At 37.6% G+C, this 20408-nt stretch overlaps 1 protein-coding gene across 1 annotated transcript in view; it reads left to right on the top strand.

Moving 5' to 3' along the window:
- The window catches only part of PDHX (pyruvate dehydrogenase complex component X), a 51107-nt gene extending 31017 nt beyond the window's left edge, over positions 1–20090 (top strand). The window contains exons 6-11 of the mRNA XM_069858124.1: positions 3856–4039; positions 5538–5685; positions 10329–10387; positions 14382–14540; positions 17130–17194; positions 17652–20090. Coding sequence (XP_069714225.1) covers positions 3856–4039; positions 5538–5685; positions 10329–10387; positions 14382–14540; positions 17130–17194; positions 17652–17916 — 880 coding nt within the window. The 3' untranslated portion in view covers positions 17917–20090. The remainder of the gene's footprint in view (positions 1–3855; positions 4040–5537; positions 5686–10328; positions 10388–14381; positions 14541–17129; positions 17195–17651) is intronic.
- The last annotated feature ends 318 nt before the right edge of the window (positions 20091–20408 follow it).

The raw sequence follows: 20408 nt of genomic DNA, 5'->3' as shown, positions 1-20408 counted from the left end.
ATTCCTTTTGACAAATGTCATCGTTCACCTACACAGACATTTTTAGCTGCTGTAATTTTAGTTCTATTCAGGGACAACCATGTGAGCATAACTTTTAATTGAATCTAGAGAAACAAACTGGAATTCTGCTGTGTTTTCAGAACACTTCTTTCTGAAGTCTTTGGCTGAGTTGAGATAAAATAAGGATAGAGACCCACTACCCCCTGTACCAGCAAATTCTCAGAGATAATATAGGTTTTCTTTCTTGAGTGTATAAGTGTAATCATAATTTGTGGTGTGTTACTGGTCTATGGCAAGTGGAAACCCTCTAGGACTTTGAGCTACCTAATTAATATTCCCTAGTTGTCAAGGTGATGTAGTAGACTTTTCTGTAGCTATGAGAATTATTTAACAAAATATTTTTTTCAAAACTGCTTTCTTCTGTACAAAACATTTGATTCTGAAATGTCATTTTAAGATACAGATTGTCTGGGGTTTTTTTAGGCATTCTTTCTAAATAGTTTAATTTTCAGTTGCTTACTGACATGCCTACTGTTGTGTTTAATTTGAAATAAAATATTTGCAGAATTTTGAAGAGAGTTGCCACAGAATAGTCATAATCTATTTCTTTTGCTAACCTGAAATTGCTGTTATAATATGCTGTATAGCAGAGTGACTGATGTTTTCTTTTCCAAGTAGACTAGTGATTAATTCTTTGAGGGAGAGTTGCAAGATCACTTTCACTTTTAAAGTCTGAATTTCCTTATTGAATAGGTCTCATGCTTACCAGATTGCAAGACAAAGAAAGATAGTGTGTTATGTACACAAGCAAGAGTCTTTCCCTCCTATTTCTGTCTTTAAATTCAATTCACTGTAAAACTTCTAATGTAAATAGGAGCTTTCACTTAATAGCTGTCTCTGTCATAATCAGCCTACTGATTAGCTGATTCTTCATTTCTCTTATGTATCCGTGCAAGGCTGAGTTACTGTTTTCTTCTACCTGCTTGCTTTTGTTTTATGGAGTGGCAGCTTGTTTTTGTTTTTAAGCAATGTCAGAACAGGCTGGACTGCTGGGCAGAGTCCAATGGGATGAGGTTTAACAAGGCCAAGTGCCGGGTCCTGCACTTGGGGCACAACAACCGTATGCAGTGCTACAGACTAGGAGAAGTCTTTCTAGAAAGCTGCCTGGAGGAGAGGGACCTGGGGGGGTGTTGGTTGACAGCCGACTGAACATGAGCCAGCAGTGTGCCCAGGTGGCCAAGAAGGCCAATGGCATCTTGGCTTGTATCAGAAATGGTGTGGCCAGCAGGTCCAGGGAGGTTATTCCCCCTCTGTACTCGGCGCTGGTGAGAACGCTCCTCGAATCCTGTGTTCAGTTCTGGGCCCGTCACCACAAGAAGGATGTTGAGGCTCTGGAATGAGTCCAGAGAAGAGCAACAAAGCTGGTGAGGGGGCTGGAGAACAAGTCTTAAGAGGTGCAGCTGAGAGAGCTGGGGTTGTTTAGCCTTGAGAAGAGGAGGCTGAGGGGAGACCTCATTGCTCTCTACAACTACCTGAAAGGAGGTTGTAGAGAGGAGGGTGCTGGCCTCTTCTCCCAAGAGACGGGGGACAGGACAAGAGGGAATGGCTTCAAGCTCCGCCAGGGGAGGTTTAGGCTGGACATTAGGAAAAAGTTTTTCACAGAAAGGGTCATTGGGCACTGGAACAGGCTGCCCAGGGAGGTGGTTGATTCACCTTCCCTGGAGGTGTTTAAGGCATGGGTGGACGAGGTGCTGAGGGATATGGTTTAGTGTTTGATAGGAATGGTTGGACTTGATGATCCGGTGGGTCTCTTCCGACCTGGTTATTCTATGATTCTATGAAATACGCTAGAAAAATGATGTGCCTGTACAAAGTAACTCAAAACTACTGTCAGTTTGCACTGTGTTCCTAGTCATTATCTCACATACTGTGTTTGGGAGAGCTATGTTAAAATTGTTGATTGTTTCAGACTACTTCTGCCCTTTTCCATCCTATTTACTAGTGATCTAAGGATTTACGAGTTTATTTTAAAAGGGGGGTGGGTGGAGAGGGAGCTAGTCACCAATAATAATTGTGATAGTTATGTTTTTTGAGGCCGTGTTCCTCTCATCTGTACCTTCCTAATAGCTGTCACTAAGTTACTGTAACTTGGGATCTCAGAGCTGCTCAGTTATTTGCATTTTCAGCTTGCAAATAAGTCACAACCTGTTTTATAGAGAGTCATTTTTGTGTAGGTATTGAGTGCAGACTTAGTGCTGCATGGGATTTGTCAGCTGCACTCAGATGGCCTGTCTTATGACTGCCAATTTAAAACCCTTAAGTAATTTTTGATAGCTTCTAGTATGTTAACTAGGAATGTTGCAGTGTGTCATGCAGTTACCTTTTTTGTCTCAAATTGTAATCGTAGGGGATTGTTTTCATTCAATGAAATCTTACTTTTTTCCCCGATACAATAGTTAGGTTAAATAATGAACTCTTATTTATAAAAGAGATTTCGGCTAACATGCTGCTTTGGGAAAATAATTAACAACTTTAATAATGGCAACTTTACATCCTGAGCTCAGCCTTTTTTTTTTAAATAGAATTTTAATATAATTTTCTGAAATATGTATTGAAGCTAAAGATAAATTAAAGCAAGTCAGCAATCAGTAAAAGGTATTATAGAACATACAGAAGTTTTCAGTTTTCAGTTTTTCATTCTGAAGTGCTACTTTGTTAGGAAGAAATTAGAATGCAAAGTGTTCTGAGATTTTGTCCTTTGTACACAAATTTAATAACACAAACTTTTGACTGTCACTGGAGAATAGACTCGTTCAAGTAGTAATCTAATGAAATTAGATAGCTTTGTTTAGTATTTATGGGTTATATTTCAAAGCCATGGTATGGTTGTTAGTGATTTTTGCATTTATTTTTATTTCCTCTGCCAGCTTCTGCACATGAAGTTCTATTGCATAAACTTACAAAACTCTTCTAACATGTTGTTGGTATAGGAGTGTCTACAAATGCAAACCAGAAATTTTACTGTATCTTCCCTTGCAACTAACAGTGGTGGCATAAATGCAGTCTGTTCTGTTTAGCCTTGTAGGTGCTAACCTTTAGCGTGTCGCTTTATAAATAAAATGCATCTAGGGTAGATGTAGTAGTATAGCTTAAAGATGGGAGTTTACTTGTGTCTGTTGTAGTATGCCTGCAAAAGAGAAGTTTTGTGTTGGTAGCTATGTCAGTATAAAGTCCGTGGGAGAATGCTTACAGAGTAGAAAAGGTTCAGCTACACCTGTGACTGCTACATGTTACTCGTTTTTTGGTTTTGGTTCTTCAGTGTGGTGCTTCAAATTGCTTATGAAGTATGGATTTGTACACTATCTAGACCTGTTTGTGCATATATATGTCAAAGGTAGAGAGAAATTAATGATGAATGTGCTACTCAATTTTTCTGTAAACACTAATTAAATACACTAAATTCAAATGATTACAAATATAACAGGTGAAACAATTTTAATTGAAACTTTATAGCCTGAGTAAGTGCAGTCTATCTTATTCAGAAGAGTTGTTAGTGCAACTCAAAATTACTTTGTACGCCGTGATGAATGTTATGCTTCTCTGAAATAAATGTTTTCTGCTACTGCGTATTCAACCCCTTTTATTCATAGAAGTTAATGAGAACTTACTAAAAATATACGAGAGAGATGCAAAAATCATCCAGTTAATAATAACTGCCTTCTTAATTTTTGGTTGGACAAGAGAAATTTAGATGACAGAAGTGGCTAATTAATTAAAATAAATGATGCAATAATAATAATATGGGGTTTTTTTAATACTTTCTGTTGTTAATATTTCACTGTTTTTAATCACCAGGGATGCTCTCAAACTTCTGCAAGAGAAGGAGAAGGGCAAGCCCGGTGAACTGAAACCGGTGGCTTCTCCAGCTCCTCCTCATCCTACTGCAGTGCCTTCTGCTTTAGAAACAACAGCTATGACTTTTGCTTATCCAAGGCCAGCAGTTCCACCAGTTTCTATACCAGGACAACCTCCTGCACTGGTAATGTCTCTGTTAAGTCCTCAATGTTACTACAGTTAAACACTGCCATGGCTACTTAAGTAGCTTTATGAGATTTTCAGAACTGGAGAGATGAAGGAACTAAGGCCACTCAGATGCCAAGCCCAGTCACATACAGTTTTTAGTATGTATGAGTGATTCTAAAGCAGTGTTGTTCAAACTACAGAGCTCTCAAAATTATGCTGTGTACATTACCTGCCAAATTGAAGCCATGAAAAAATTTACATTGCAGACCTTGGGAAGTAGAAAGTCAGAGAGGCAGCAGATTTATTTCAGTCTCCAAACAGGATAATGCCACTTGTTTGCAAATCAAAAATACAAGTCCTTCAATCCCTGCAGGATCAGTATGTTATGGTGTATTTCCAAACTTGAAGAAACTTGCATGCTCATTTATTTTTACTGTACTTCATTTATTTGCTTTCCTGAAATATAACTATATTGGAATGTCCATTAATAAGTTGTCAAGAAATGAGGAAGGAATAGGTTTACTGGTTTCTTTGAAGAGTAATTTTGCAAACTAGCACCTAAATTCAGTTTCTATGTGGATTTGAAATGTTAAAAAACAGAAGTTAGTTTTTTAAAGAATAAATGGCTATGCCAAAATGCACATTAGGAGAAACTGAAAATCTTTTTTTTGTGAAAAACAGGGAGAAACACCTTTCTAGAACTAAATTTTAAGTATCTTCACAAGCTGATGCTTACAATGTAGCTACAATTCAAATAATGCTACTGCTTTTGCACTATGAAAAGCACCAAACAAAGCACAGAAAGTGCAAACTTTAAGTATTTTTCCATTACAGAAAAAAAATGTTTCCATGATTACAATAGAACATACATATTGCAGTTTGTTTTGTGTTGAGTATAACTCAGTATGTAATACACATGCTAGAGATTAGATATACAAAATGGTCTATAGAATCACTGTTTTCTTGCCTTCTATAGTCATTGATATTTCAAAAAATTTCTTGAAAGCTGACTTGCTTCTACGAAAAAGTTGGGGGAAAAAGATAGCAGTAAAGCCTGTCTTAAGAAACCACTCAGGGAACTGAAAAAGCAGTAGCTGACTTATTATAATGGCTATTAGAATTTAAATGGAACAAAGTATACTCTGAGCAATACGCCACATCTGGCAGATGGAACAGCGCTTGTATACTGAGCTGAGAATTAATACCTGGCTATTTGGGATTTTTTTTTAAGCAGTCTGCTAGAATTGTGGGATTAATTCTGTACTGTAAAGTGAAACCACCTTCTACAAAATCTCTTGTGTTGATCCAGGTTAAGTGGAATAGACTAGAACACTCAATGGACTTAATTGTATTCATTTCAGTAGTTGGAATGTATCGCTTTTTGATATCTGGGGGATGTTTGAAGTGAGCAGGAGTCACTGATGATAACACATCAATGCTGGAGTCCTGTTTCAGCAAAGGAGGGGTATGTTTGCACTACTGATATTTAATATGTAGCAAATGATTTCTTTCAGGGCACATTCACAGAAATCCCAGCCAGCAACATCCGAAGAGTTATTGCTAAGAGATTAACAGAGTCTAAAACTACTATACCTCATGCATATGTTGCTGCTGACTGTGACATTGATGCTATTTTGAAATTAAGAAAAGAATTGGCCAAAGGTTAGTGAATGAATTGATTTACTATTACATGTGGTTGTTTATATAAAATCTTGCCCAGGAGGAGTAGATTTGCATTTAGACAGAACACTATGCATTCAATTAATCTGTTTTGATATTCTGTATGTTGGACTCAAGCTGTAGTTACCTGTGAATTATTGAATTGGACAAGTTGCACCTCTGTCTTCCTGTGTCTTGATATTTTGCCAACGAACACAACACTCTATAGACAACTGCTGGTTAATGCAGTGCTGTTCGTTTTTTTTTCCTTCCATCCAGATGCTGCAATATTTAGCTTTTTGATGGTTAAAATCTCAGATTATTCATGTGAAAGATATTAGAGGAAGTTTCAAATTAAAATGCATTCAAGTGCTCTCATTCTAGGTAAAATGTTAAAATTTGGTTTTGTGGTAAAAATTTAGAGAGTGGTAACTTTTTGAATTTACTGAAAAAGGAAAGCTAACGAGCCTTTCAAATTCTGGGTTAGAATAGCTTTATCCATGGTGAGTAAAGAAGGTGAGTTTTTTAGCAAATACTAGCCAGTGCATAGTAGATGCTTCTTGAAGGCAAAGTAATGATATTAATGTGAAGGAGGCTGGATTCTTTCAATGAAACTTACATGTGTGCTTAAAGCTGTATTAAGTTGTTGGAATAGAAATCTGTCCCAAAGAAAACTGGATTATTTCAAAGTATATGTTGAGAATTGGATTAAAAAAAGTAAAACTCAATATATGACATCCAACACAAGAAAACCCTGAGAGTGACCCCATAGTACTGGCATTTTTCCTTCTTTTTCTTTCTTTGGTTTTTTTTGTTTTATTAGCCGGCTTACTCTTCCGCAAAGAAGACACCTACACAGTGCTATCTATTTGTAAATGTCAATGTCAGAAATACTGAAAAAAAAAATTCATAAAGCTTTGACACCTGTAAGTTAATTTGGTCCAGCCTGATTTACAGCTGAATAAGTTAGAGTCATATTAATGTAGGCCATCTTGCTCTTCAGTAACTCACCTTAAGTTAGAGGATTTCTTAAAAATTGTATCTTTTGACTAGGTACTATTTATGCGTCAGGAAAACTTTGGTTTGTAATGTTTATTTTTAATGTCACACTTATATGACTGCTTTCCGTTAAATACGTATCTTGAATAACAATCTAAAGGACTGTCATGAAATAAGATCCGAGAGAGAATTGTAGAGCACTTGCACTATACAACTACTTTTCTCAGTGAGGTCATATATTTGTCATCAGTCTGGTAAGCTGTGAAAAAAATTTAATGAATTCACTGTCCTTTTTCAGTCACAGCCTTCATCTTCACTTATCTGCTATTTGTAGAGGTTATAAATGTTCTTCTTCACAGAAAAGATGGATAAAACATTTGAAAATCTGTGCTGCATGTTTCCGCATCTTGGTTCCCTCTGATGCCAAAACATGAGTTACTTTATGCTGTTCCAATCCACTGATATGTTTTGACATCAAACCTATAAAACAGTTATAAAAGCACAATTGAGGTGATGTTGCAAGGTAGTGGAGCAGTAGTTGAGGGGAAGGGAGACAAGCCTTGGGTAGGGGCGATGCCTGCCTTAAAATTTCCTGCTTGTTTGTGGGTCTCTATCTAATTCTAATACATTGCAAATAAATTGTCTGTGGCTGTACAGGAAGACTAGCCTTCTCAGAACGTGTCTGGTTTAAGGCAGAACTTGATAATTTACTCAAAGTCATGTAGTATGATTGACCACAGTATCTGTAAGTGATTCTTCTGCTCTTAAATTTCTATAAAACGTGGAATATTCTTCACAAAGAATAATATTTATTTCTAGTGTCTGAGGTTAGCAGTATTGTTTATTGAGTTGACAATATGTTATCTCCGTCTAAACTGACATGACATCTGTTGTGGTTTATCTGTTAGAAATTGGTTGAGATTGGTTGATGTCTGCTTTACCAGTTGCAGCCAAACGAATTAGGCATAGCTTTTAAAATTAATTTTCATTCTTTTAGGTGAGAGATACTTTTTCAAATCAAATTGGGAAAATACTGATTACTTTTCCTTTTGATGGACTTGGCTAATTATGCTGATGAAAGAATAATTTCTTTGTTTACAAAACCTTACTTTTCAAACCAATGAAGCCTGTACATTATTCGAGGCACACAGATTAGTATCTGCCACTTTATATATTTAATTTTCATTCATCATTCACTGCATTTTATGAAATCTCATTTTCCACGCTGTCCAGGCTGCACAAGCAAATAGTGGAGTTGTTTTTGCTGAATGAGATATGCACATATATATAGCCTGACACTAAGTCTGTTACTTGGGTAAAAAAAATCTGAAGGCCCATTATTGTATAATAAGGAGAAATGGTACTTGCTTTTTCCCTACCATGCTTTTTTTTTTTTTTAAAGACCAAAGATTGTTTCTAAAGACGTTCATGGGAGAATTCTTCTTGTGTAGAAAGCTGTAGGTACATAAACATTCTCACGTGGATTCTGTTTGGTTTTGTTCAGTTAGTACTTTTTTCTGTTTTAGTTTCCAATCCACAAGTCTCTCTTATTTCCCTTTTCCCTTCCCTGGGGAACGGAATTGGGACTACCACCACTGCTCACATTTAGTGGCCAATCAAACCAGGCTAGGCCTAAGGTGTGTGACATGCTGACAGTGCAGTGACTTTAACCTGCACAAATTAGGTCCAATTCTAAAACTGCTGCATGTTCTAAGGTTTAACTGAAGTCTGTGAAACCTAGCGTCTTGCTTACAGAATCAGGCCACAACTATTGCCAGACTTGTACAAGCCAGTTAGAGGGGTCTGAGCACTAGCCAAGAAAACTGCTCTAAATCACAGGGATCATTAGGCTGTAAAAAGCATTACAGTATTAATCATCAGTTATTGTGCATTCGTTCAACTTGAGTCATAACTTTTTACTGAACAGCTTTTTCAGATGCTGCATATGATAATAATACTAAGGAAAGCTCTATCATTTAGAATTCTAAGTTACCTTCAGTGCGTCAGTCAGCTTTGAGACTTTAGTTATTATCAGTCAGTTACTACTTTCAAAGCAAACAATAGTAATGACTTTGAAAAATCACAGTCATGGAACCAAGAATCACGGACTATTGGAGATGGAACAACAAGTATTAACAGTTTATTACAAAACCAGGGTGTCTGTGCAGTTCAAAGGTTGGTGTGTCGCAGGAGCTGGCCCATACTTAGTTACAAAATGGTTAAAAATCTCTTAAGTGGTGAGAGCATTACTAGAAGGGTCGCCTAAAAGCTTTTATGGTTTCAGGGAGAAGATTTTGTAGTACCTTAACTCACATGTGATGTCACTCAGCCTTGAGGAGATGACTGTGCTAGGGTTCCCTACTGTGGGGAGGATGTCATGTCCCAGGCCCACTGCTTCAGGAGGACTCAGAATGGTCTCTGGTGGTGGGGAAGCTCCATCTGTGCCCAAGCTGGATTGAGGCTCATGGTCATATGTGGTCACAATGACACTTATTGGCTGAAGTAGTCTCTGAGGCTGCATCAAGGTGGAGTATGTTACTCAAGTCACATATCACTCGCACCATGCCTGAGGTGGAAGTCCTCTTGGGGACAGGTGTAGCTGCCACAGTCATGAAAGAGTAAGACTTCTTTTAAGTTAAAGTTTTCTAGGCAATAAGTAGGGCTATATTTAACAAATCTTCTGAAAGCATGGAGAACCTGATCCAAGCTGACAAGGAAGAAAATTTGGAAGATTGACAGTGGAGGAAGTATGTGCTGTTAAAACATATTGCTGTAAATTGAAGGGTTATGTTTCTTGAAAATAAGAATGAGGAGGAAATAATACTTAAGGAAGAAAAATATGTCAGTTCGGGGATCTTTCAATGGAAGTAGTTCTGGAGCTGAGAGTGTGAATTTTTTGGGTCCCATGATCAGTTTTTGAGGTTTCTTCCAGAGCGTGGTCCCACTGAAGTGTAGTTCTGTCAAATTGCAGTAGCTACGCAATGTCTTAGAGAAACCTTAAATGACAGCCTAGTTAAAAAAGCATAATGCATTTTTAAAATATTGTGGGGGTTTTATGTTATGATAATTATTTATACATAATTGAAACAGTATTTTAATCAATATGACTTGTAAATATAAAGCTTGTTTTTCATTTGAAGCTTTACTGGTAATTGAAATGAATTAGAGTGAATCTGAAAGAAAACCTGTTGGTCTTATGGAAATGATGAGCCCAAACTGTGTTTCACATGGCTTTTTCAGGATATCTGCAACTTGAAATGTATTTGAGCATCCTAAAATAAGAAGAATTAGTTGGACTGATATTCTACATAGACAGTAAATATGTAAAGTATAGAACACATATGGGCTTCTACTTGTAAGAATGACTAGTAAAACTCAAGTTTGCGGTTTTTGACATTCTAGTAACAGGTAGCAAGAATGTTCTCTGCACAGGAGACTTTTCCTTGATGATACTCCTTTTGTCCCAAGAGGGAGAAAAGTTTTCTTGCTATTATAATGGTAGTTTGAAGATGAGTTGCTTTAAGGCAGTGTTTCAGAGAAGCAAATCTCCTGAATCACTGGAATCTTGCATCACACGAATGCTGATAAACAAATCTTATGAGGAGTTATTGTTGTCTTTTTTTTTTGTCTTTTTTGTTTTTTTGCAGATGACATTAAAGTATCTGTGAATGATTTTATTATCAAGGCAACTGCAGTTACTCTGAAGGTAAGTGAATAATTGACTTTAAAAATTATGTTCTATAGTAATCTGCCAAAGAGACACGAGAAGTATTTTGTGAGCCTGTGTGGAGATATGAATGCAATCATAGCAAAGCTTTCAATTATTTATCATCGGTTGTTTTTAAGCTCACCAGGTAAAATTCTTTACACACTGTGCTGTGGACTGTAAAAATGATAACTTTTGCTTACTACAGTTATGATCTGCACATAACAGTAGATTAGTCAGCAGACTAAAGCAATTGGCAAGTGTTTGATTCTGTGCTGTTGCATCTTTTTTTTCCCCGTGCAGTTATAAACAAATGTTTATCCAAGTCTTACACCAATCTTTATTACCTCAGGTGTATTCTGATGGTATATTCTGTGACCTCTGCTTTAAATTAAATAATTCTTCAGGCAACCAATATTTGCTCATTGCTTAGAATTGTCATTGTTTCTTTTGTCAGTGTGTAAGGGTCAATTGCTTTGTTTAGAAAACATTCCCAGTGCCACTTAATTTTTTGAAACTGAAAAGTTTCAGAGATCCTTATTCAGGAGAACTCCCACAGTTTGGATCTGTCTACTCTCAGTCCATAGTGTCTGAAATATAGACATTTAGAAAACATAATGTGAAACTAATCATATTTCCAAACTTGTGAAGAGAAAAAAATGTGATGGTTTCACCTAGATGTGGAGTGGTTTTTTTAGTTTAAATTCCTTTTGCACTTAATTTTAGAGTAAGTCATAGGAGGGGGCTCTGACCAGCCTGAAGGCCAGTGTTTTTAAGGTCTATTTTAGTGATCACTAACAGCTGGAAAACTCTGTCATATAGAATCATAGAATAGTTAGGGTTGGAAGGGACCTTAAGGATCATCTAGTTCCAATCCCTCTGCCATGAGCAGGGACACGTTCCACTAGATCAGGGTGCCCAAGGCCCGATCCAACCTGGCCTTGAACACCTCCAGGGATAGGGCATCCATAACTTCCTTTCGCAAACTGTTCTACTCTCATGATGAAGAAATTCCTCTGTATGTCTAGTCTAAATCTGCCCCACTCCAGTTTATACCTGTTCTCCCTCATCCTATCACCACAAGACTTTATGAACAGTCATTCTCCAGCTTCCCTGTAGGCCCCTTTCAGGTACTGGGAGGGAGATCTCCTTGGAGCCTTCTCTTCTCCAGGCCAAACAAACCCAACTCTCTCAGCCTGTCCTTGTATGGGAGGTGCTCCAGCCCTCTGATCATCTTTGTAGCCCTCCTCTGGACCCACTCCTGCACTGAGGATTCCAGAACTGGACACAGTACTCCAGATAAGGTCTCACAAGAGATGAATAGAGGGGCAGAATCCCCTCCCTTGACCTGCTAGCCATGCTTCTTTTGATGCAGCCCAGGTTACGACTGGCCTTCTGGGCTGCAAGTGCACGTTGCCAGCTCGTGTCAAGCACCAGCACCTTCAAATCCTTCTCTGCAAGGCAGCATTCATTCATGTCATCCCCCATCATGTACTGAAATGGGTGATTGCCCCAAGCCAGTTGTAGGACCTTGCACTTCGCTTTGTTGAACCTCATGAGGTTCTCACAGGCCCACTTCTCAGGTTTTCCAGGTCCCTCTGGATGGCATCCTGTCTTTCTGGTGTGGCAAGTGCATCACTCAGATTGGTGTTATCTGCAAACTTGCTGAGGGTGCACTCAATCTCGCTGTCAGTATCATTGATACTAAACAGCGCTATTCCCAGTACAGACCCCTGAGGTACACCACTTGTCATGGATCTCCATCTGGACTTTGAGCCATTGACCACTACTTTTTGAATACGACTATCCAACCAGTTACTTATCCACTGTTCCATCCACCCATCAAATCCGTACCTCCCCCATTTAGAGAAAAATGTTGTGGAGGACTGTGTCAGAGGCTATACAGAAGTCTAGACAGATCACATCTGTTGGTTTATACTTGTCTGCTGCTGCAGTTACCCCATCATAGAATGCTACTAGGTTGGTCATACAGGATTTGCCCCTGGTGAAGCTGTGCTGGCTGCCATTAATCACCTCCCTGTCCTCCATATGCTTTAGTATAGCTTCTAGGAGGATCTGTTCCATGATCTTCCCAGGCACAGAGGTGAGGCTGACATGTTGGTAGTTCCCAGGGGCATCTTTTCAACCCTTTTTTAAAATATTTCTGTATTTTTTCAAGATACATGTAGAAAGGGGGACACGCATGTGATCCTCAGAATATCCTTTGGAGTTTGTTGTCATCATCAATGAAATATACTTACATGTAACAATGAATTAATGCAGATATTGAAGTAGCTTGGTATTAGCATGGCTTTGTTACCTATTCCTTCTTCTTTGTACAGTGATCACGCCTTCTAGCTATGATAAATGCCTAGAAAAACTAAACTTTTCTGATATTTCATCATTTAAGCTGTGGGTTCTAAAAGCTACAAACAGACAAAATGAAGCAAGCAGAACAGGAACCAGGGTAGTTACATTACTTCACAATAATGTAAAACATCAGAAAAGGAGTGAGAGCCACTTTTCTGATTTGTAAGTACTTTTTTAACTATTCAAAAGCCAAAGGAAGAAGTTAATGTGAGTAATGTGAAAGTGTGGATTTAAAAGAGAGCACTGCACTGAAATGGACTTCAGAAGATTATAGCCAAATATGATGTAAATATTAAATTAAATACTATTGTTGCAAGAGCTTTAGATTTGGATGGAAAATAAATAGGATTCTAGGTATTTTCATAAGCAAGTGCATTGGATAGAATGGAAAAAACTTCCTGAATTATTCTGTACTAGAAACAGAAGGAGGAGCTGGATATGTTTGCTATGAATTTACTAGATGTGAATGTAGATTCTTTTTGTGGCCGTGTAAGACTTTATGCAAGGACATGGTGACATACAAAAATGGCTGTGAACTGCTATCTGCAGCATGGGATAACAAATCTCTGCACCAGAGAGCAGGCAAAAGGAACAGAGGGGACAAGCAGAGGAATGAAAGATTGTGTAGTGTTTTTCTCTTTGTCAGGTCCCTTTATAAGGTTCTAATAGGTTCGCAATTTCCATTTGGTTCAAGTTAAGGTGATAAGGACACCAGCAATCCTCAGTCCTTTTCAGTAATTGATTTTATTTGATGTTTCTACTATTTTGGGCTGTGACTGTGACTATTGGAATTTAAGAGTTTGCTTGTGAAGGCCCATGAGGGGCTTTTGTATTATTTACCCCCAAAATGCTAGGCAACAGTATTCATGAATTGGTCAAGTACAGCTTCTTCTCTGCTCTGATTGGCTGATTTTTGGGAACTCAGTGCCAACTTTGTTCATACTTCATTCTCAGGTGCAGTTCCCATTGCCACAGCAACCAAACTATGGAAGGTAATATTTAGAACACTCTAGCTGATCCAGATGAAAGTATCTGGGTCATTCTAAGCGAAACAGTGTGTCACACTCTTGTACACAAAAAAGACCAGTCAGGAGAGACAATGGGATGTGTAAAACAATGCATGGATATAGTAGGATCTCAATTTCCATGCTTTTTAAGTCAATATCCTACAATTTACTTTGGCAGAGAAATGACACTGCTTTGTAGCTTTACGTGCTGGGCATCTGTGAAATGGTATCGGTGACTCCTGAAGGAATTTGTAGACTTCTGTTAATTTTTTTTCAGCAGCACCACAAAACCTTGTGACTACCTTGCATTTTCGTTTCCTGGAGCATATTTTCATGCTTTTTGACAAACAAAATAAATGCAAGCTAATCATGTACATGTACTCTTAGTCCCCGCACAGTGTTGGTTTTTTTGTTGTTGTTTTCTTGCTTGTAGCAGTCCTAATGAAAGATGTTACCTATTCTTTGCCTTCATTTACAGACAGCAGTCTGTAATGTACTAATTAATTTGATGAATGTATGTAGATAACTGTGTCTTAAAGGATTTCCTTTTTCTTGGTAATTGATTGCACCATTGTTCTTTTAACAGCTGTCTTTTTTAACTATGTCTCTGTCTCTAGCAAATGCCAGATGTGAATGTAACCTGGGATGGAGAAGTCTGCAGGCAGCTACAGTCCATTGACATTTCTGTTGCTGTGGCAACAGACCGAGGTCTCATCACACCAATCATAAAAGATGTTGCTGTCAAGGGAATAAAGGAAATTGCTGCCTCTGCAAAGGTAGGTCTTTAAACATAGTAGGCTGAGGAATATAGTAGTTACATATTTTTTTTATAATGGAAAATGTAACATGACCCAAATACACATCAGCAATAACAAAGGCAGTTTCAAAATGGAGCTAAAGCAGTTTCAGCATTCCTTAGACTTCAGAATTACTATTAATTTTGCAACTCTGTTAATTAACAACAACTTTGCCATCATGCTGTTTGGTTGAATGCTGGCTAGTCTGTTTGAAAAATAAACCTGTACAGGCTTCTGTGGTTTGATAGGACTATATTTCTATAATCCTCATAAGAAAGCTAGATAATGTTAATTTATACAGTATTTCTTGTCTTTGGGATTGAGATTTTGGGTTTAGAGGAGGGTTTCTTGCCCCCTTTGCCAAAAATTGGGTGGTGGCTGCTTGTGTGCAGTTGTATTGTGGCACTTATTTCTGTCTGCATTTTTTAATGTGGCGTTCAGCTGAGAATGTCACCCAAAAGGTAATATTAAACTCCTCAGACTAATGAGCAGTGTTTTGCATAGACCATATGCGCAATAGAGTGACTTGAATCTGTGGCAGTTGCCAGCCACAGAAGTAGTATTTTTAGCAGGTAAAAATATGATGAGTGATGAAATGCCCCAACACAAGCTTTTTTTTGTCATTTAATGAATACTAATTAAAAGCCTACAGTATCTGAGGTATGCAGTGGAAGTAGCATAAAACTGTCCCAGAACTAGACACAAGTTGCGCGATGTAAATTTTTGTATTTTCTCAAAAAATACAGAAATCATAGTAGTCTGTGTTGTCATAGGGCAAAAGACAACATAGTTGTTACAGAAAAAGAATGTCATGCCACAAAACATTCATAATTGGATGTTTATAAGATCTTTCTGAGTCTATCTTGCTTAGTGCACGTTGAACGTATTGTGAGAACAAATCCTTTCACTAATATAATAGCTAGCCAAGGAGGAAGGTCAGCTGAGATTATGTTATTCTGTGACTAGTGACAGAATGACAAGAAAAGCTCTCTTTCTGTAGATTGCTTGTATGTCCCTTTCTGCTGCATATTAATTCTAACTTCTTTCCAGGACACATTCATCCTAGGACCATATTTTTGTCATTCAAATAATGAAATGGCATGTATGCATTATGCTCATGTCGACCTATTTTGTGAACGCTGTTCCCATGGCTTCTGGTTCATTAATTGTTCAGAGATGAATAAAAGCCTAAAACTAAATTAATCGTATCCTTTTGACACTCTTATGAAATTAAAAGTTAAAGTTTTAGAACTCGTTGTAAGCTTGAATTACGTAGTGTGAAATTAATTAGAATGAGATTATCTATAGCTTTTTGGTGTTTATTTCTAAGCTGAAATTATTGCAGTTGTTAAACTACCATGACCTTTCAGAAGCCTTGCCTGAAAGATATTTAGAAATGTTTACAGGGAGGGCAGTTGTTTATCCAACACAAAGCAAACAAACAAACGAGACTGTGACTGTAACTATTTTTTATTTAACAAATCAGCTAATATCACCTTCAAAATGGTTCCCTTCTGAGTTGACACAGCTTTGTATGGCGCTGGCAACATTCAAAGCAATTCCGTAGATTGTTTTCTGAAAGGCTGTTGAGGATCTCCATTGGTTTTGCTTTCACATCTTCCAGTGACAAAGATTGGGTTCCTTTGGGTGCTGACTTATCTTTGGGATTTCTTTACCATAAGCCTCAGTCAATAATTGATAGGTTTTTGTTGCAAGAAACTTGTTAACTCACTATTCACTCTTGCATGCCAGTGAGGGGTAAGAAAACATCCATATTTGAACCCACATCCTCTCATACTCAGTGAAGTAGTCAAGCTGAGCCTTTCTCTCAGTCTGACAGGTTCTATAGAACGGCATGTTCTATAACCACCTCTATAATTCTCCCCTCCCACTCTTGGTACCTGAGCTATAGGGTTAGTCTCAGGTTTGGGCCTAGTATATTCCCACTTCAGTCTCTGCTGTTATTTGAAGAAATCCTAATTATGAAAAGGTTGCTAATAATGAAGAAGTCATCTGTCATGATTCCAGTCCACTCCTTTTCTGTTGGATTCTCACAGGGTGTTGGCAACAGATTGGTAGCTGAATAACTGTCTGTTAACCCACCAGTGAATGCCATTTCTCTTGAGGTCCACCCAGTCTTTTTTTTATGTGACAATTACTGTAGGAATTACTCAGCCTGATTCCCATGGATTCCATCTAAGGAACCTCTGAGCTAGAAACATCATAGGTGTGGATCATCAGGAGATTCGTTTCATCAGCTAGATTTTTTTATCTAAAAGCACCAGGGAGAACGGTGGTTCCATTGTGAAAACTGGAGCAAAGTTTGTAAGATGAGAGAAGAGCTTTTATTGAACAGCCAATATTGCTGTGAAGGTGAAGTTTTGTGTCCTAGTCTCTTTTCCAAATCATCGCAGCTGCAACAGTTGCTGATGTGCTTCCCTAAATCCAAAAGCAGATGACTTTTTAATGTCTGTGTGGTACTGAGAATGTCTTACTAAAGTAAAAAATTGTCTATTACAACACTTTTATTTCATTCATTTCTCCTTTTTCTTCTTGCATTTTCTTTAGGCTCTAGCAAAGAAAGCAAGAGATGGAAAACTGTTACCGGAAGAGTACCAGGGAGGATCTTTTAGGTAAAACTCTAGCAGTGTTTAATATTTGCAGTGTGGGTTCAAACTATTTTATCCTCAGCTATTCCACTGTGTGTTAATGCACTACTTTTTAAAATCTTGCTCCCTTTAGGATGAAACTCCATATGATGACTCTGATTGCCAGACATAGACTATGTCCTTTATTGGGGGAAATAATTATCTTAGTACAGCTCTATTTCATCTGAGACTGCTGTGAAATTCATGTTTTTCATACTAAGAGTGATCTGACTTTTATTTTTGTGAAAAAAAAAGATTTAAAAAAAGGAAAAATCAAACCCTTGAGAGTCTGAGTGTGCCCAACGGAAATGCAGTTCAGGTTAAGTTAGTGGATTTGGCCTTGGGAGAGAATGAGGTCATAGTAGTCATTGAATAGAGATTATTTCTTCTAGGGGATATATAATTTTTGACATTACAGACAACTCTTTTCTGTTTCATTTAGTATCTCCAATCTGGGCATGTTTGGCATCAATGATTTCACTGCAGTCATAAACCCTCCGCAGGCCTGCATTCTAGCTGTGGGCCGAGCAAGACCAGAGCTCAAGATTGTGGAAGATGAAGAAGGGAATGAGCAACTTAAGCAGCATCAGCTTATAACAGTGACACTTTCAAGTGATGGTCGAGTGATAGATGGTGAACTGGCTTCAAAGTTTCTGGAGACCTTGAAAGCCAACATAGAGAATCCATTACGACTAGCATTGTGTTAGACTTGATGAAGATTGCTTCTTGTTTTGACAGCAGAGATAACTGTTATGTACTTGGGGTTGTTTTTCTGTATAGAGGAGTAAACTGTCCATCTCACAGTAAATATTAAAATATTTAATTTATTGAGTTAACATGAAAAACTATTCATTTTCATGCACTTAGTATTTTGTAATGGCCAGGTTTTATACTGTAAAGCTAAAAGACATACTACGTTTCTTCAAACACTTCATAATGATGACATATAACATTTGCCTAGAAAAGTCTGTCTCCTCAGAAAAGAAAAAATACAGAAACCTTTATGAAATTTAAATAGGAATAATAGAGTGGTTTGGTTTGGAAGGGACCTTTAAATGTCATCTAGTCCAATCCCTCTATAGTGAGCTGAGCCATCTGAAACTAGATGAGATTATTCAGAACCCTGTCCAACCTGACCTTGAATGTTTTCAGGGATGGGGTATCTGCAACCCCTCTGGGCAACTCTCTCAGCCTTTCTTCATAGGTGATGTGTTCCATTCCCTCTGATCATTTTTTGTGGCCTTCCTGTGGACCTGCTGGAGCAGGTGATACTAAGGACTCCAGAGCTGGATGCAGTATTCAAATGATTTCTTTCTAGTACTGAGATGGGATGCTTTATGTAAGGGTTAAAGATCTAGCTTATAGAATGACAAAAGCAGAAATCATAATGGAGCAAAGTGCTCAACTGTGTCCTGGTCAATACCGAGATAACCAAGTCGATAAATTTTATTGCTGCAGTATAAAGTTTTTCACTTTTCAGAAGATTTTTCTAATGTTATCATGGCTAAGCCCCACTCCTGGCCTGATTGGCAGCTAAATAGGCAGTTTGGCTCCCAATTACATTCCACACAGGGAAAGGGCAAGGGGAAATGAGAGACTTGTGTGTTGAAAACTAAACCAGCTTTAATGAAACGACAATAAAAAGGAAAATAATAAAAATAAAATTTATACAAAAATACAAAATTGAACTATGTGTCACCACTGATGCTGCCACTCAGACACAGGGAAAAGTCCTGGGCTGGACTCTGCAGCAGAAGGAGCTGGATTTGGGAATGCACAGATCTGGATCAGGGAGCAGAAATAGGCGCATGGTCCTCACTGGAGGCCAGCCATTGAAGAAGAAAGCCTGACTCTCATGATCCCTCAGTTTTATACTAAGTATGACATACATGGAATGGAATACTCTGTTGGTCAGTTTTGTCTGGTCCCCGCTCCAGATGCAAACCTGTTGCGTCCCTTTGACTTGCACCATCCACCAACTCAAGGGCGGCCTTGATTCCTATACAAAAAAGTATAACAAAAAACCACTTCTGCATGTCATTGCCCTGTTACTTCTGTATAGTTATAAATATGAAGTGTTGTCACATCTAGAGACAGACGCTGTCTGAATAACATGTTCTTAACTTTCAGAAAGTGTAGTTGCTAGGAAGAGGCTTAGCAGAAAAGTTATATTGACATAATATCCCTCAAAAGCATTTTTCCTTTCAGTGTTTTTCCAAATGCTGTTCATTCTTTGAAGATGATAATGTCTTGTGTGAAGTATGGTACACTATGAACAAATGTCTCTTCTGAAGCCACCTTTTTTTGTAGCCTTTCCCGGTCTCAAACACAAGCTCAAGTAGAAAGCTAGAGCCAGCTCCAAATCAGCAATACTTCTGACTGTTGTGAAGTTCATAATAACATTTAAATTACACCTTGGAAAGTAATAGAATATGCATAAGATTTCTGAGAAAATGTATACATATGCTTGTGTGTTGGAAATATATTCTGTAACCAGCTTTTGTCTCCTAGCACATGATTGATGGAGATCACTCTCTCATGTTGCCCAGGCTTGATAAAGGGCGCTTGCTTTCTAAAACTACAAATCTCAGAGAATTTATTTGTCAGCATTTTCAATATCATGACAGAAGTATCTAATTTTCTCTTACTAATTATTTATTTTTTAATTTAAAATTAGTTTCTATGCATTGAAAGAATTTTTGGCTTAGTTTATGGACAACAGTTCTGAATACATGGAGGTTTTCACCAAACTGTTCATGTATATCTGTAATTATAAATGTTTTCATTAGAACTGCGATGAACATTTCAAAGATGTTCATTTGCAGAAGTTTTTGTTTAGATATAGATTTATATAAATAATAAAATATATGCGTACAGATTATTTTAGTACTGACCATCACTTTTTAAAATAAGAAATCATTTATGTGTCAGTCATTTAAATCATTTAAAGGATTTCTTTGCTGGCAATGCTTAATGCCTTTTTCCATCAGTCCCTGAAAGCCTTGATTCACTTCACTATGAATTGGTGATACCTTGTATTTTCTCTGAAATCCTTACATGAAAAGACCTTTTTAAGGTCTTTTTTAACTGCTAGTTTAAATAGAATAATTTCAAAAATGTTTTTTATTGCAATGAAACCATATTTGGACTTCAAAGGAAACTTCAACTCTTTTTTTAATTCTGTGAGGACTAAACTTTA

This window comes from Phaenicophaeus curvirostris, chromosome 5 (genome assembly GCF_032191515.1).
Source record: "Phaenicophaeus curvirostris isolate KB17595 chromosome 5, BPBGC_Pcur_1.0, whole genome shotgun sequence".
In the NCBI taxonomy this organism is placed as follows: Eukaryota; Metazoa; Chordata; class Aves; order Cuculiformes; family Cuculidae; genus Phaenicophaeus; species Phaenicophaeus curvirostris.
Note: the sequence above shows the minus strand (reverse complement) of the source record. Positions and strands in the feature narration are given on the sequence as shown.